The 18,965-nt window shown below is 42.1% G+C and overlaps 1 protein-coding gene across 1 annotated transcript; it reads left to right on the top strand.

Annotated features, from left to right (window-relative positions):
• The first annotated feature begins 1,519 nt into the window (after nt 1-1,519).
• selenot1a (selenoprotein T, 1a) lies at nt 1,520-8,148 on the top strand. The gene is made up of 6 exons (XM_080010565.1): nt 1,520-2,122; nt 4,292-4,402; nt 5,400-5,526; nt 6,939-7,026; nt 7,263-7,429; nt 7,590-8,148. The coding sequence occupies exons 1-5, from the start codon at nt 1,983-1,985 to the stop codon at nt 7,385-7,387; spliced, it is 591 nt and encodes a 196-aa protein (XP_079866691.1). The 5' UTR covers nt 1,520-1,982; the 3' UTR covers nt 7,388-7,429; nt 7,590-8,148.
• Nucleotides 8,149-18,965: the final 10,817 nt, after the last annotated feature.

Genomic DNA, 18,965 nt, shown 5'->3' with positions numbered 1-18,965 from the left:
TTGAGACATTAATTTAAAATGTTGTGATCGTTATTATAATGAATTCCTAATAGTTATTTATCCCAATAATGCCGCTGCGTTTAGTTCACTTTTAACCCCAACCCGCCCCACCCTCTACATTGCCCCATGCTGCACAGTGAAGTGCACTTCACGGGGGTCGTCTCCATGTCAACTGAGGTTCTAAACTGTAGAGGATCGTCGACTGCAGAGTGGACTGCAAAGGGGCCAAATCTGAAGTGGCTAGCCTACCTGATGGTCACTTCATAGAAAATTCGACCCACTATGCCACCAGTCTTCTTCGTATTTCTTTTAGTTTATTGGAGAATAAAGTAAAAAAGAAAAGATAAAAAAGAAAACCGACCTCATATAGTTAAAAGCAGTCACACACACACACACACACACACACACATATATATATACACATATACAGTTTATATACAGTATATTGCATAAATATGTATATACGTATATTCATACATGTGTATATTTTTCTACATCTCAAATATCCTTCTGTTGCGTATTTTTGGTAATTTGTATGTATTTTACATTTAATTAAAAAAAAATTAAATTCTTAGCCTATAATTTTTTAAATGTTTTTATTCTCCTTTCTTCCCGGATTGTTAAGCTTTATTTATTTTTATTTTTTAATGCTGATGGTCTGTACTGAAGTGCACCAAACCTCATCAGAAAAAACTCCTACTAAATATGAAAATAAAGCAATTGCAACTGATTTATCGAGTTTACGGTCCAATTACAGATATACCCATACCAATAATCTATCCTGTGTATAAAATCGTCATAAACTTTGTTTTCTTTTAACTTTACATTTTTTCTATTCTGTTTAAGCTGTCTTTCAGACTGTTAAGCCCATTTTTTTGTGCTTATTGTTTGTCGTGTAATCCAGCCTTGCACTAATCCTCACCATGACGAATTCCTCGTACGTGTCACCGTACCCGGCGGATTAAACGGATTCTCACTCAGCCACAGTTTATTACCGAATGCACGGTCGTTTCACTCGCCACGAAGTGCGGCCATCCCCCGGTGCACGACAGGCTCCGGCGGCTCACGGCGCGCACGGGCGTGTTGCGCAGCTGCCGCGTCGATATCCTCCTGAAAGACAGGGGGCGCCGTGCACAGACCCCGGGGGCAACTGGAGAACCGCTGTAAACAGCCCTGATGGAAGGATCTGAACTAGGAAAGATCAGTAAAATTAAAATACTAAGTGTAAAATAAAAAGTGTATTTTAATATATATATATATATATATATATATATATATATATATATATATATATATATATATATATATATATATATATATATATATATATATATATAAACAAAACCTTCCAAATCTTTGGACTCTTGTTCTGTGGTCATTTTCGTGGCCGTGCGGCGCTGTCGCCGGGCGCCGCAATGACGTCATTTATGGCGCCGCACGCTGCGGCGGCGGCGGCGACTACAAACCGGGCGGTGTTTAAATCCGTCACAAAGGCCATTCCGACCGGGGGGGACCCAGGGCTGCAGCTCGCCCGGCGGCGCACGGTGCCAGGCAGGGTGTTGGGGATGTCGGGCCCCGCGCAGGGGGGTTTGGGAAAGCGACCTGTGCTCAAACCACGGGGATGGTGGCTCAGGCGGTAGAGCTGGTGGTCTAGTGATCTAAAGGTTGCTGGTTGGATCCCAGGCTCCTCCTGCTAGCATGCTGTAGTGTCCTTGAGCAAGACACTTAACCCCTAACTGCTCCTGATGGCTGTGTCCGTCGGTGTTTGAACAATTGTAAGTCGCTTTGGATAAAAGCGTCTGCTAAAATGACTAAATGTAAATGTAATGTAATGCAAACGCGGGGTCGCACCCTCCCGGCGGCGCTGTGCCGATTCTCCGGCTTGTCGTTTACTTCCGGAAGAGGGAGGAGCCTCCGCCCGACGTCACTAGATCAGCCGCCTGCCGGGCGGGGCAGCGGCCGGAAGTCACAGGCGAGACGGGATGGCGCGCAGGTGGCTACGGCTTTCGCTCCTCTTCTTGGGGGTGTTCTCGCTCTACTGCGCCACGTCCGCCGACCACAGCGGCGTGAAGAAGATGAAGATGCAGTTCGCCACGGGGCCCCTGCTCAAATTCCAAATTTGGTGAGCGTGAAAGCGGGGAGTGACGCGAATGCGGCTGCCGCAGCCGCCCTCCCGTCTGAGATAACGTTAGCGAGCGTCTTCGGACCGGAAGTGGTACGGCTACCGCTACAGCTAGATGCTCAGACATAAATATGGATAGATACTTTATGAATTTCCGCAAGGGAATTGCATTGTCACAGCAGCTCAGCTCAAATCAAAACAATCCGTAATAATAATAATAATAATAATAGCCTAATAAGAATTTGTAGAACAATTTACATGTTGTTTTAAATTGGTAATATACAATCAACCTGTTAAGCAACTAAAAAATAAGGCAATATACAAAACGCTTTTGAAAAATTGGCAATATACAAATATTACAAGTACAATATTAAACCCCTAGTAAACCTGATTCAGAGCTTTATTTCAATGGTCAAAAGTAGGAAGTGATGCACGTTTGCATACATATGAGATCTGTATGTCCACTGTGCGCCAGGGTGGAAAACAAAATGGGTTTAACATCATATGTAGAGTACTGCAAAAGATGTCTGACTCGGATCACGCGGGTCAAGCCGGCCAGCGGAGGGGTTGTACAGTTTTAAATCTTAAGATGGAGCTACGGCTGCATTTGGCTGTACATTAATCCGTGGAGTAACGTTGACACAGCTCTGATCTGCAAACAGACGTGTGATGTCATGACATGCCATCGTTTTTTTTTTTTCTTGTTTTTATTGTTAGCCAGCAGGTTAGAAGCATGGCCCTGCTCCACTACTTAACAGACAAGATAAATCCAATGATTTACAGCTCTTAGCCAAACAGACAGTTGGATAAACCTGTAAATCTATTACAGTGGATTGGATTTACTCCAAGCCCCAGGGATCCCGGGCCTGTGTGCCTATCCGGAGATTGCCTCAACAATGGAATTGTATTATCCAACTTATTTTCCACAGTTGAATGTATGGCTTTCTTCCGAGAGTTTCCTCTGCATTTTAATCACAAGCACAATAGCCGGGAAATTTCAAAGGATGTTCTCTAATGTGGTGTCACCAGTAAATCGCAGCAGCATAGTGACAAGAGATCTGGACTTGATTATTGTTTCCTTGTATGGGGGTAAAAAGGCAAGTTTATTTATATCTCACATTCCATACACAAGGGCAATTCAAAGTGGTTTCTTCACATGAGGCATATGGATATTGAATACATTATAGAAAGGGAAATAAGAATAAAAACATAAATAAAATGGTAAAAACAGATAAATGCATAATAAAATCACAGATGTTAGGCTGAAGTGCTATTTATAACACACTCAAACAATGGCAGAACTTGAACAAGCACCCGCTTGATGTTTGGAATTCAGCTAGAAACTCAAAATGTTGCTGCCTGATTTTTGCCCCTGTATCAGGGATGCCATGGGGAGGATTTTTTCCCACCGTTTAATACTAAAACTCCTGACAACACATTTTACAACAGGTGCGGAGGGGGGTTTGTGCAGGGTGTTGTGCACGAGTGCTAATTACAGATGGTAAGAGACAGATCCCGATCTAGACATGATCTAATGTCTCCTTTAGCCTTCCCTCCTCCCTTGATAAGCAGACTGTGTTTCAGCTCTGCACTTTCCCTTCTGTATTGTCCGACTAAGTACAGGTACTCCTCACTTAAAGACCTACCTGTTTAACGACCCTTCAGACTTACAACCAGCTCTCTGACCAGTCTGTATTATGCGCTGCGTACAATACCGCGGCGTCTCAGTGTCAAGCATCTCATCACGCCTCACCGCTCCCGGTCTTAATCTCGTTCCCGCAGTCCGTCAGTATTCACTACACTAGCGTTCAATGTCCACGCCCCCTTACCGTGAAATAACACGGGTCTTCGCTTATCCACCAATTCACTTAATGACCTGGTCCTAGGAACGGAACTTGTCGTGAAGTGAGGAGTACCTGTTTTGATATCACGCTCGATATTTTACGAATTCAAATTATGTATACTTGATGAGCATCGGCACTGATATGCGAAAATTAACTAAATGTTGTTATTAATATGGAAAAAAAAAAAAAGAGATAAGCAATCCTGGGGGCGGTTGGCAAGTAATGCCGGAACACCGTGTAACACCGATAACTTGGCAACCCTACCTTGTATGTTCTACGGAATCCCAGACCTTTTCTAACCCACTTCTTAATTTTTTTCTCACAGCATTTCCTGAGGGTACAAGCGGGCGTTTGAGGAATACACGCAGGTCTTGTACCAGCGGTACCCAGACATCCGTATCGAGGGGGAGAATTACCTTCCTCTTCCACTCTACCGGTACGAGAAACGCAGTCTGATCATATACTAATATATACACCAGACAAGATATGTCCTACATGTGTGAAACAATCAAAAAATTAACTTCATTAACTATTTGGTTAGAGATAAATGATGTCCGGGCTGATATTAATTTCTAGGTTTGCGTTGTTTTAACAAATGGGAATATCATGGGCCTAGTAAGGATGATTCATGTCTAACTTATAATATGTAGGACAGTGCCATTCCCAATTGTTTCATTGTAATGCACGGTTACACTGTAAATAGGGTTTAAAAAAAATAAAGGGCAGGTGGCAGGTTCACTAAATTGCACTGTCACATAATTCATGCATAGTAATGATAGTGCTACTAGTATGTTTAAATATGCTGTATGTGCTAAGAGAGGTATTTGAGAACACACATAATCCGCTATCTTTATGCTACTACGAATAGATTTCCTGTTGAAGTAGGTTGGGTCATTCCAATCAATTTAGTTAAAAAAAAACCATTCTGTTTTGAGCACAACCATGGCAAAAGTAAGGCAGTACATGGTTCGAGTTGGCTCTGTAATCCTTTGTGGTTTACTTAAAGGAGTGGTTCCAAATTTCATCATGACCCTCAGGTCCTCATCAGCGTCTCTTAATAAACACACAGGAGAATTGACAGCTGCACGATTAGTCGATGAAAACAACATTGGGGTTTTGACTGTGCTGTGTGTGAGGCTCACTTCCCGCAGCCTCTTTCTTTAACAGCTTTTCTGGTGCGCAGGTTGTTGTTGAACCAGTTCTTTGTGATAAAAGTCAAGGGTAGTAAAGCAGAACTAAACATGGTTGAGTGACTACATAAGCGTCTTATCTAATATGTACGTATGTTGTTTATTGTGGCGTGCTTAAGTTTACTCTGCGTAAATGTTCTTGAAAATAGTGAACTTTGCACAGCCCTGTTCACTGTGTTTTGTTTTTAAGAGGCCATGACCAGAAATGGTATTTTAAGTCATCCACATGTTTTATTCCCTCAGACACATTGCTTCCTTCCTGTCCGTGTTTAAGCTGCTGGTGATTGGGCTTGTTATCATTGGCAAGGACCCGTTTGCCCTTTTTGGTGTGCAAGCCCCGGGCGTCTGGGTGTGGGGTCAGGAGAACAAGGTAAGCGCTCGCCTGGATCTCCAGCCCAATGTGTCTCTCCGATTAATTCCAAAGCCCTTAGATGTGATAACATTGAATGTTTTACAGTGTTTCCCCTAGATTATTTTTCAGGCCTGGTGGTACGCACCGAAAAAGCCCTAAACAGAGATGGTGCAGCAGGTGGTCTGCAATTTATATTTGCGTACATTTTTGTTCACTCGGTATATTCAAGACTTAAAACAAAGTGATCACCAGGAGAGTATGCCTTAATAAGCTTTGTTTATTGCTTAAAAATTATTTGTTTAACCAATGACCTTTGCAAAACATTAGCACATTATGAAAACAGTGTGCATGGTTCATTGCAAATAATGTCACCATTGCATCATGATACGAACATTTTGCCACAGGAGGCCCATGTATTGAAATCTTCATGCGGGCCCCCGAGTGCTCTCCTTGCAGCCTGTTCCTGAGGTCCGTTTTCAGAAGTGAAGATTTGTCTTTATTTTGTAAATTCTTAAGTTATGTGAGTTGTAGCCCAGTACCCTGTTCGAAAAATCACGTTCACAGTTCACATTGCCCACAGGAACGATGAGCGCAAGGCCGGGCGGAGGCGGTGGTGCATCTGAGCCCCGCGCCGGCCGAGGTGGGATCTTTATTCTGATTCATGGGATCTTCCATCACTTTCATTGCGCCCTGGGGTTTCATGTGACCCTCTGAATCCTATGCAAAGTTGCCATTTTTTAAGCACGCAAAGTGAGAAAGCGAAACTCCTGCAGCCCACACCACAGTGCTGGTGTGGTGTCACTGCCGCAGGCACCTGCTCCCTCTCCCTTCCTCTAAGTAAAGTTTTAGTACGTTTTGAATGGGCTGTTACAAAACAATTTTCGAATTTACTGTTGACATGGAGAACATTGAGACAGTCAGTTGTTTAGTCGGCACATTTTAACATCTCTAGTTTGTACATGTGTTTAAATATCATAAATGGACTGTAAATTCCCATTAAAAAAGAAAGGCTATAATATTTAGATTTTTTCTGCGGGCAGTGCCGTTATTTTTGCCGTTAAAAAAAGTTTTTATTTTGGCGTGGCGGGGGTTCTCGTTGCCTGGCGGACTGCCAGGCCTGTACAATTATAGGGGAAACACTGTTAACTGTAGTTCATTTCATAAGGAAACAGGAGGTGCACGGCAAACATGCTTGGACTAAAATTGTTGAATGTAAGAATAGTCCTTGTTTGTAATGCATGGATGTATGGGTTTTCATCAAATTGGTGAGCGTGTACCGGTGCATGCATGTTTATAACATTTTTGACCTGGTTGTCTCCCTATGCTGATATTATATGGCTTTAATGGTAGAAACTATATTTCCTCATGATAGCTTTTTATTGTAATACTCTGTATCTATGGGCTTTTAAAACTAATTGTGCTTCTTTCAGATCTATGCCTGCATGATGGTGTTCTTCTCCAGCAATATGATTGAAAACCAATTAATGTCAACAGGGGCTTTTGAAATCACATTAAACGGTGAGCCTCCTTTCCTCAATGGTGTTTATTTTAACCTAAGTAATATGATACAATTGCTTCAACAATTTGAACTTAAGATTTCATGATCTTGTTGGTCTTTTTTCTTTGGTTGTTACTATGTTGACCTTGCAGTTTGTTTAGGTTATCAAAGTGGAAAAAAACAAAACAAAGAAAGCCCGTTGTTTTCCGGGGCAACATGGAGGCCTGAATAACACGCCTGCGTTGTATTTCCGTAGATGTGCCGGTGTGGTCCAAACTAGAGTCCGGTCACCTCCCCTCCATGCAGCAGCTTGTGCAGATCCTCGAGAACGAGTTGAAGATGAACGTTCACATGGACACAATGACTCACCACCGCTCCTAACCGAACCCCCACCCTCACGGCTAGAGCCTAAAGCCCCTCCATGTAAGCACACACAGCGCCCACGCTTTAAATGGCCATTAAAAAGTATAGTTATACAAAGAACTTTAGTCTATGCTCTATCTTCTCGCTGGAAGTTGTGGTCTTGACGCAGAAGAAAAGATACTCAGATACAGTGTTGATGATCTACTCTCTCTGTCTCTAGGTTCGTGGTGGGTTTCTCATCGGGCTGTGAAGTGATGTTTATGAAGGCCTGTGCTGAAGGCAGGAAGACTGTCGGCACAGGCTGGATGTCCCATCACTCCTCACAACACCCCTTAGAGATGCCCCGCCCCTGACGCCTGAGCGGTATCCATGGCCATTGTGCCGGTCCCCTGTCACATGTTGTTCTATTAATACTACTGCAGATTTTATCCTATGTGGTGCAATAAACATCGCATCTAGGCTTAGCGGCGATCCTTTGGACGCCAGCGGTTACGTAAAGGAGATTTGACACCAAATCTAATTGTCTTAAATATGTCACGAAGAATTGATCGGTGTGAGCAAAACATGTAATTTTAACCAGTGAGCCATCCTCTAGAAATTAAATGTTTATTTGTTTTTCGCCTAAATGAAAATAGTCTTTATAGAAAAACAAATGTTCTAATCCAGACTATTGAAATAACATCTTAAATTGTCTTCATTTTGATTTGTGGATCATAATTATTTTGTATTCACTTTGCATAGCACAAAATGTTATGTATAATAAAGTATAGTACTTAACTGTAAAACCCTTTCTCTGTTTTTCTTTCGCTTACACTTCTCCCCCCTTAGAATGAGGTCTTCTCATTGTAGTGTTATGGAGCAAAGGAAATGATTTCTTAATCGCTTAAAGAGAAAAGTATTTATCATTTAGAAAGTTCAACTTTGTAACGATGGCTTAGGAAACAATTCTTGTTGATTCCAAGAAGAGAGAAGGAACGTCTATTCAAGGCGTTCAGAGTGAGGTGTTTACCCAGCCAATCGGAGCGCAATATTCAACCAGCCACCTGGAGCACAGTAATTGTGTTCCTTTACAACCTGCATGTTGCTGTTGAGGGCGGGGCCTCGTTGTATTCCTTCATATTCAACAGAGGCGTGGCCTTATTCTGTTTTTTATAACTATGGCCTTGTTTTGGTAATATTTGATAGGATGTTTCAGAGAATTGCACAAGATTCCAAAATAATTTTTATGAAACCCTCTCGTGGAGCCATCTGCTTTCCCCGATGTCATTAGGAGGACTTAAGGGAACGGACTGATCTGATTAGAGACAAAAGGGATTAGGCTCAAGTCTAACCTAACACTGAAACATACTGTTTCATCCATGTCAGGGCCTCTCTAAAGTCAATTATGGCCTCAAGTGAATCTGGCATTTCACTGAGATAACTCTCCAGTCATGTTTCTTTTATATTTATGCTGTGATAGGAAACGATCGTAGCCGACCGTACAGGCTCGCCTGGGTAAGATATGATGGGAATAATAAATACAGTCGCTCAATGAAGTCCGGTATCAACCACCTTTTTATTTTTCTCTTCGACCACAATACGGCAGAACCTGAGGGACACAGCCGACCCGGTGTAGGCAAAAAAATTAAAAAGTAACAAGTCAGTCACAAAATTAAATACAAGTTTACAGCAATGCAGTACATACACACAGCAATAAAGGCCTATGCGGTGGTCTTATTTCATCTCTGGCTGTGCGTACATGTATCCAAAGTCGTGTGGAAGTGCCATGAAAATAAAAGGATTAAACACAATCAAATCTTTTGTTTTTTAGATTGTCCTGAAAGGCACATTTGGACGAACACCCTCTCATTCTTGATCATTTCCACAGCTTCAATGGCTTCCGGCTGCTTCCTGACGCGCTGTTTCACCGTGGCCGCCCGGAAGGCCTTGTGGTTGGCGGGCATCCTCAAGCACAGCTGGAGACGCTCGATGGCCCTGCGCGCCTGCAGGAACAGCTCCTCCGCAACCGGGGGACGCTTCTCGCCGTCCCTCGGACACTGGGGGGGAAAAAAAACAACATTATAAATACCATCAAACCACAGACGCAGAAACTAGTGGGCTCGATTAGGAATCTGAATCGGTTTATTCCACCAGGCACGTTTACATCATGAATTTACAAACCATGATTTCGTTTCTGGTGATGTTTGGTGTGTTACACGGCACACCATCAGCATGAAAAAGCTTAACAGTACGAAAAATAGAGAATAATTCTAAAATAGAAAAAAAGTGATGTAAAAACAAAATTGTCAAATATATACAAATGTCCAAAAAAAATCAAAAACAGAAATGTTCAGATATATAGATATACACATATTACTATGTATACTGTTACTACAATCCTGTTACATATATAAATATATATCAAAAAAGAAAAACTCATACCAGTTCACAGCAGAGACCCACATTGAATTTCGCCTGTTGGCCGCAGGCTAGGAAGGAGATAAACACCTTCTTTTGTCCGAGTACCCGAACCCCAAAGTGCTTGTTTAAAGACAGGAAGACCGGCCTCAGGATGTAATTGTGGGCCTGGCTGCTCCAATTCCACCGGCGACTCACAGCCCCCGTCTCATCCAAACACTGCCCTCCTGATGCACACAAGCTCAGGCTGTGGCCCACACACACACACATTACAGAACGGCCTCCATCATCATCATCACCAATGTGATCAATTCAATTACACTCGACTGTTGAGGTTGTTTTTTTTTCTCCTCTAACTGTCTGTAACTTCACTGCAGAAAAATCCTGACGCATTGTCCCGTGGGCTGTCTCACCAGATGCTCCCGTTGCGGTGGTAACAGGTCCCTCTGCCGTCGGACTGGAACACAGCCACGACCGCCTGCAGGTGGGTGTCGCTGCTGTGGTTGTCGTTGTCGTTGTCGTCGTACACGATGCAGACCCTGCCCTTGCTCTCGGTGACCACGAGCACGAGCGCCAGGGAGCCAGAAGGGTAGCTGTTCCCGGCTTTTAAGGACCTTTTACGGGGATAGACACCGATCGCACTACGTACAGTGTGGGCACAGACACAGCAGCTTCAGCTACGATCGTCGAGGGGATTCAGGTCTGGCGGCAACGGAGTGGCCGGAACAGTGCAAGTCAAAGAGATTACAAAATAAAAAAGAAATCAAATCTATAAACAAAAGTGAACAGGGAGTACAATGATAGCACTAGTAAATATGTGTATAGCCGTGTTGTATGAAATATCTCTCTATAGTCTGGTGCCATAGTAGTATAGTAGTGCAAATAATTATTATCATAGTAACAGAAATCCTTATGATAACAATAATAAGGATATTTGCACTAATGGTAGTAATGATAATGACAGTAGCAGCGCTAGCACCACTAATCATAATCATAATAATATAGAGTCGAGCTTTATTACTGTATGAATATCTGCCCCGTTGTGTAGCTTTCCCAGTCTATTGTCCCCTTTTGGAAGTCGAAAAATATAAAAATAAGTTGGAAAAAAAACAAAACAGCAAAAAAAAGTAGATTCTATCCCTACTAGAAATAAGGATACAAGACCTGAGCGGATCCATCAGCAAATGCCGTGAGACATCGCCTTCCATTGGAATAATTCCTTTGTTTGAAACGGCCACGCTGAAAATAAATATGAAGACAATTATATGTATACATGAATGCGCTGAAGTGACACTGAAACCACTTAAGCTGCACTTTAATGTGAGAAGTTGGACTTAAGATGTGCTTAAATATATGAATGACATATTTTTCATGTATTTTCAGCTACTTTTGATAATCAAAATAACAGTTACAGCTTAAGTAAGGTTCATGTTTCACAATACTTTTTATATGTGTACTTCCACTACACTTGCAGCATAAAAATGACTCGTGTATTAAAGCTGCATTTTGTAGTTTGTACATTGAGCAAACAATCACACAAATGGCTAGAAATATATTTTTAACACTTCATAAACCAAAAATATACGTTGAGAATGGAACACTGTCTTTCAGGCACCACGGGACGCATCACAGCTGAAACCCTGCGTGGTGGTGATCGTGTACCTGGTGATGATATAGACCAAAGTTGTGCTGTCCGTGGTTACAGCAGTGGATCACCACCTCCGGCTCTTTTGTCGTCTTCTTGGTCTCCGTCGGCAGGACGATCCAGCTCCCCTTCGCCGGAACGGAGCCGCCGAGCCGGTAGCTCAGCGTCCGAGAGCCCGGGATCAGGATGCCTGAGCAGCAGCGCAGAGAGCCGGCGTCAAAACCCACGACACGCACACACGTCTACAGTCGCGACGATGCGGCCCGGTCCCCGACATTCTGCCGTCGTGTATTTAAATCTGTGTTCGGCTGTGTCCTTAACTTGCGCGACCTTGGCCCCCGGCTGCTCCGTCTCTGTGGCGGGGGAAGGATCTTTGCAGACGCCGTCACTCGTCTGGTCTCTGAGGAGAGATTGAACTCCATCAACGAGACGCACATATATTCATTATATTTAATAATTTGGTTTTAATACTTTTTTTTGGTTTGTTTGTTTTGTTTTCAGACTGCGCCCTTTTTTACGTACTGCTTTCAGCCATTGCCTTCCACTTTATTCAGTAGACTTTTATCAATTTGTTTGACTCACTTAATTGCTGCTGGAAATTGCATCTTGCAACAACAATTACGCTACTGCCTCCACTGACAGATACATGAGTGGAATACAAAAAAACAATTACAATAATCACAATTACAATATTAACATAACTCATCATCATTATGCTATTTTAAGGTCATAAATGATCAAAATAGGCAATAATAACGAATAGAAAAAGTAGAAAAAAGAAAATGGAAAAATGCAATAAACCTAAGTATTAAATAAAAAAGGGAATGATAAAAAAATACAATGAAGATTATGAAATTAACTAGAAGATAGAAAAAAAGGGAATATACAATAAACAATAAAAAAAAAAGCCATCAATAAAAAACAAACCTAAAATAATGATGAACAGAAATTGGCTATGCGCAACAATCTAATGATAGACGATAAATAATAACTGTAATGAAAGAATGAAAAAAAAAAAAAAAAAAGCCATCAAATAAACCTGACAAATCAACGACAAAAAAAACAAACCTTTTCATCATTTTAAATGGATAGGTTAATCCACAAACGCTCACATGTAAAATAATGAACCCCTATGCGGGGGCTGCACATGCCTGCATATCTTGACGTGCAGGTCCTTCCACGCGGGGCTGGGCTGGTACTCCCACGCGGCCGGATTGTCCGTCCCATCGTGGTTGAACTTCGGCTCAATCAGCAACCTCTGGGCGACCAGCGACCGCCACAGCTGGTGGTATTCATCACAGCAGAATCGAATAGTAGGCTGAGCGGGAGAGGGCGAAACACAAATTGTCACTTTTGGTGGAACTGTCGACGAGCCTTAATCTGCGCGATATTTGGGAACTGCGCGTGAGCCTCGTCGTCTCCCTCACCTCCTGTTCGTCTACATTTGTGAGATCCAAGGAGGGCTTGGTCCGTGCTCCGCAGTACTCACACATCGCTGGCCAATCCGCCAACAACTGGATCCATAAAACATATACAGTATATATCGATATATACATACAGCATGCACACGTCATAATAAAACGGTTGTGTTATCACTGGACGTGGGAATGTGTAAGGGACAGAGAGGTTTGGATCCCGGCACCGGTGAAAGGGTGGTCCTTGAGAATGGTTCCAGGTGGGCTGACTCACGATTGTACCTCAGAATGCCTGCCATCCAGGCAGGGGAATCACCTGCACACACACGACACATCCATTTTACCCCCACCTATCACCTTGGGGATGGTAAAATATCTTGTCAATCAAAATTATAAACTGTTGGGTGGAATTGCCATCAAATAATACTCATAATATGTTAATGATGATGATAATAATAATAATAATAACAACGCATCATATCTATATATATATCCATTATACTATCTGGTTTGTAAAATAAGTTCCTATGGGGGCCAGTTATCGTTTACCAATGAAAGTTTAGTTTATCGTCATACATATAACTGCGAATAACAAAATACTTGTCTTGAAAAATGTCATGTTTATTTTATGCCACTACAGTAGTGGAATAATAATACACATCATCCGTAGGGAGGAAAAACCATGAATATTGGGTAAAAAACGAAGTTAATTCGCCTCAGCCCAACCGGTGAGAACATTAGCGAAAACAAAACACAACCTATTTCCCGGGACTTTTCTAAAATGACCTCGACAGTCCCACTAAAATCAAAATTGGGATGGACGCGACCTTGGAGAATATCCTATCTGATCGCGACCGCGACCGGCAGAAATAATCGCAATCGGGCGATCGTTGTGTGCAAAAGTGGGACAGCGCTCCTCTTACGGACCATGGTGTGCGGAGCGATGTCCCGCGGGGCCCCTTTCCCCCGGCGTTCCGCACTGAAGTACCTCGCTGGTGCACGGGAAAGGGGAACCAAGTGAAAGATAAAAAAAACTAGAGAGGACGAGAGAGAGAGAGAGAGAGAGAGAGAGAGAGGGGGGGGGGGGGGGGGACGGAGGGAGGGAGATATCGATTTGAAATACACGCTCGGGATCAGGGGACGCGTCGCTTCTCCGACGCGAGCTTTGCGAGACGCGCGGCGCGGTCGCGGCGCGTCGGAGGCGGAGCTTGTAGCGAACGACCACAGAACACGTGACTGTGAAGTCATTATCACGTTTATTAAATGTGATGATGACGCTGGCGAAACTATTCATTCATAGACATGACTGTGGTGACAAAGAAGTCAAAGGCCTTTATTTTGCCGCTTTCCTGAAGGATGTTGAGCAATATGTGAAACTACTTTCTAATTCGACAAAGGAAAAGGCTATCAAAACACTTAATATCTGTTTTTTTTTAAATATATATTTTGGTCTGATGTGATACACCCCTGACTCTTCTGTAATTGTTCTGTTTGTATACTTTCGCTGTATACTTATAAGATTATTAGACTTATAAGATACTGATTCTATATTGTGTTTGTCTGTTATTGTTCTGTTTGTAAACTATCCCCTGTACACTGAATTTGTATTGTGTTCCATCATCTAATGTCTGAAATATGAGAATATTCTGTTTTCTACGCCGTTGTACAGTTCTGTTATTGAATAAAAAAGAAAGCAGCACACCTGCATATTGATAGTCGGGTGATGGTAGTTATATTGTGGGGGAGAAAATGTAGTTATTCGTTCGTTATTGAGTTACTGTTGAAAGAATAGAGGGATATTGTTTGAAAGCAAGTGATATTAAAAGGAAAATCGACATGTTAAAAACAGTGATTTCTGTTTGTTATTATATCTAATATATCTGTTTCGCACTCATGTCTTTATCTGTTTGGATTTTTTCTTTCTTTCTATACATTTATTCTTGAAAGATTTTATGAAGTCCGTTTTATGGTTGATGTAAAGTATATAAAATTGCCTTGCCGATGAGGATCCATTGGACTACTACTCGGTCACCCCAAACCAACGCCATCTGCTCTCAAAGTCGAATGAAATGACTCAAGAACGATGATTAAAGGAACCTGTCAGGCTCCTTTTTAAAATAAGTTAATCAGGCCTCTGAGATCCCCAAAACATGTTTTTTGAGTGTTTTCATTTTTCTGAAAATACCACTCAGATTATGCATTGTAGTCATTCTGACATGCTTTAAAACCGTCCCGTTCCTGACACTGTTTCAGTGTGTGCTAGTGAGTCCCCTAGTTCGGTGATCCAATGAGGTTTGAGCATGAGTAGTGTACCGGTGTAGGAAGTACATAAACCTTTACTGATTTCACCTCATCAGTCCACCAAAATCTTTTTCTGAACTAATTTGAGGGGATAAATCAACAATTCAGTTGCCGAATCCTCACTCATATAAGATCTACAAGGCCTTATTTAAAAGTTAGTTCAGACTCCGGCGAGGGCACTGCTGCACTGCTGGTCGCACTGCACGGGGCTTTTTTGTTTCATTCAATCAGGAAACGTCGGAAGATAAAATAAATACATGGTTTTGCTGAAGAAACACGCAGTGGATCGCACGCTGCAGCCTACCGCCTACAACCTACTTTTTACCTTTTTTTTAAATAAAGAAACAGCACATTAAATTCTTCAGTTTTGTCACACAGTTTGTATTAATTCCGCTTTCTTTTAAAAGATTTGTGCTGGTTTGTGCAGCCGACAGAGCTTAGGGGGTGGTTCTTGGTGGTTGTGGGTGGAGTTACTCATATGGGGGGCGGCTCTAACTGCAATGAGTCTCCACGTAGAAAGGAAACACAAATCTGAACAACTTGTTGAATCACATGTTTTCTGACAATGGCATCTAACAAAAAAAAACTGACTGGGTTGTCTTATTTCACAGTTTGTGTGTTAGTAGGCCCATCGGAGACCCAAATGTATGTGCACAAGCACTGAAAATGTGAGTTTTTCATAATTCCTCCCTTAGAAAATGCAGAGACCCTGAGAGTGTTTATGGGGCCAATACCAGGAGTCATTATAGGCTTCAACTGAGACGGCTTTTATACTGCTGTCTTGCCTTGAAACAAATAATATGATGTGTGCTCATTAGACATAAGACATTTAATCATTTTATTGAAGCATATCGACTTTGAGCATAATATATGCATGTATTGCTGCACTTTAATAATTAAAAGGAATATCAGAAGATCAACATCAAAACACGAACTATAGGTTTGTATTGAAATTATGATATGAAATTGAAAATGAGCGTAAGGAGCCGTCGACGGGTCGAGTTCCGTTTGCCGTCTCCAAACATTAGGCAACTGCTGTAACTCCTGTAGACCACCAGGTGTCGCTGTGTTCTACGTCGGTACAAACCGAAATTATTTATTGATGACGTGTGTATTGCATTAATTTACACATGTTCTAAGATATATCTTTTTAAATGAAGACTCTACAGATCAAAACAAAAACAAACACACAATATAGCATGCCAACCTGCTTTTGAAAACGGTAATTTCAGTTCATGAATTCGTGCATTCGTTGCACTTAAAATATTGCTTTATGTCTTTGGTATATATATATATATTTAGGTTTTTTTTTATGTTTTCTCAGCTTAAAATGTATTCTCTATCTCAAAACTTTAAGTTGAAAAAACAAACATTTTGATATTACAAATGAAAACTTTTTTTTAAAGTAGAACCCCTCATTCCTTTCAGTGTAGGTGAGATGATGAAGGTGGATGAAGGTGAATATCACTCGGTGTTCCGTGTTAATTCATTTTCATTGATATTTTCAATAAAGTTTTGTAAATAAAATAAGGTTAAATACCAACAGAGCCTGATTGGTCGTTCCAAGCAGCGGCAGGTCCAAGGTAGGTCCAAGGCACAGGTCCAAGGTATTTGGTCACATTTCATTGCCTTGTGGTCGAGTGCCAGTCATTGACAGAATGACACACAAAGGCAAACCAAATGGTACAGTTCACCTGACCACAGCGCTTATTCCTGGATGCAAAGGGGGACTTCGATACGGGAAGGATTCTGTTTCTCTTTCAAGTCTAATGATTGGTTGGATTAAATCTGTACACTAGAGGTTAACGCAATACATCTTTTTGAAAGGCCAACAGGTTGGTCTTGTGGATCCGGGCAGCAGGTTCCAGACACTAAGGCGGCATGATAATGAAGCTCCAAGCACCGGGACCAGCCGCAGGACCAAGGTGTTCCATTGGACATTTTTTACTTTCCTATGCCACTAGATGGATGCATTTTTTTAAATCACACTTGGGGATGGACCAAAGTTATATCATTATGACGGATGCAGATTAACCAACATAACTTGTCTGCCTCATGTGAAGCCTTGTAAAAGTGAATTGCTTAAGTAAAGCTCCAGTACTGGAACTAAGTGCAGTACGTAAATAAAAGTACAGTTTCTTTCCACCCCTGGTTTGGGGTCTTTTGAATATAATCGCCGTGGCGTCTCCATGGGCACCGTCAAACTTACTGCTTAGCAGAAATTGCAACGTCACTTCTGTAAGAATAATTTTGGTGTTGGATTGTGGCAATTAAGATGGTGTTCAATATCTGATTTTGCACTGTTTTTGCAAATGCATATCACTTTACAAATGATCTGATCTCTAGCAGGAAGGGCATCACTTCCTCTGAGCCAGGTGCCTCAAACCTGTGGCTACTCCATGAATAGGAAATCTTTTGGCCTTCGTATGACTGTTCCGTATGGTGGCTGCAATATAATGCCCCATTAAACCACACATCAAAGATACCGGATCTTCACAATTCCCCCTTAACGCAAATTCCCACCCTTCCCTCCTCATATGAATGACCTCCCAAGCTATCCTCCAGCCATGCTTACGACACCTGCCGCAAAGCCAATGAATAGAGAATGAACCCCACAGCCACCAGCAGATGTCCCTTCCTAATATTGTCGGTACCCTTATTTCAGTCCCTTCCTCATTCCTCCCAATGACTCACATTTCCAGATGAATCCAACCATAACTGAGGCGACTGTACTTAACACGACCAAATCTCAAGCTCAGGTTTTACAATCCTATGTTGAAGTCCTTCCACCGTTTATGAATCCTCATCTCCGTCTCAAGCTCCCGTTTGAAACCTCAAAATCTGACTGCTACGTAGGCTAAGCCAACACCTGCCGAACCAACCGTTCCCCCTGCACATGCATCCGCATCTCCACATGCCACCGAATGTCGGGTGATTCGCACGTGAAACGGCTGTGTTGAATAACTTCTCTTCTGCAAAGAAACTTGATCATTGTTATCCTTGACTAGCTTCTCATTCCAAAAAAAAAACAAAACCTGATGTTGAGATTCATTTAACTCTCGTCTTTAGTGTCGACCAACGCAGGCCTTTCGAAATGCACCTCTAATTTTATCAAGGGGAAATTAGTTGTATCTGACAAATTGTATGCTTTATTCCCCCTGTCCACATAATGATATTAACCCTTTGACTGCACACCATTTTCTACCAAATTAACTGCTGGGGAAGGGGGCTAAATGTCAAAACAACAAATTCTGTCTATTTGGAATCTGCCTTGGACCTCAATCAAAACCTCACATAACCCATTAGAAATCATATTGTCTTACAGCAATGTTTTCCACTGCAGGACTTGCTCTAGTGTTCGCGCCAGGACAATCGTTAACCCTTTGCACACTGAGGGGCAGAACCTTAGAATTGGGCATGTTGGCAGGCGCATCCATAAAATGTTTAAGTCCATAGGTAGTGACAAACTTGATGCAAATTACAAAACAATATGTGAGATGCATGAAATTTAAGTACCATCCATCTCTGGGTATATGACCTAATGGAGTTTTCAGACTTGAGGTCTGGGACATTTCTTTAGAAAGGTGAAACTGTACCGCTACCCTATATCCACCAGCCAAGTCAAACATACATCAACATCTTACTAAGAAAGACGAAAAAGGAGAGCAATATAAAATACTCACCTGAGTTCTGGTTAAGCCCTGTGTCGGGCTCTCCGACTCTCCTTGTGTTTTCGGTAACCTTGGAGATAAATAGGCGTCTAGCAGTCTGGTTGGCGACAGACCTGACGTCATTAGAGATGAAGGGGGTTTTACTCAAGTCTAAGAAGTATTGCATC

The sequence above is a fragment of the Zeus faber genome (genome assembly GCF_960531495.2).
Source record: "Zeus faber genome assembly, chromosome: 12".
NCBI lineage: Eukaryota > Metazoa > Chordata > Actinopteri > Zeiformes > Zeidae > Zeus > Zeus faber.
Note: the sequence above shows the minus strand (reverse complement) of the source record. Positions and strands in the feature narration are given on the sequence as shown.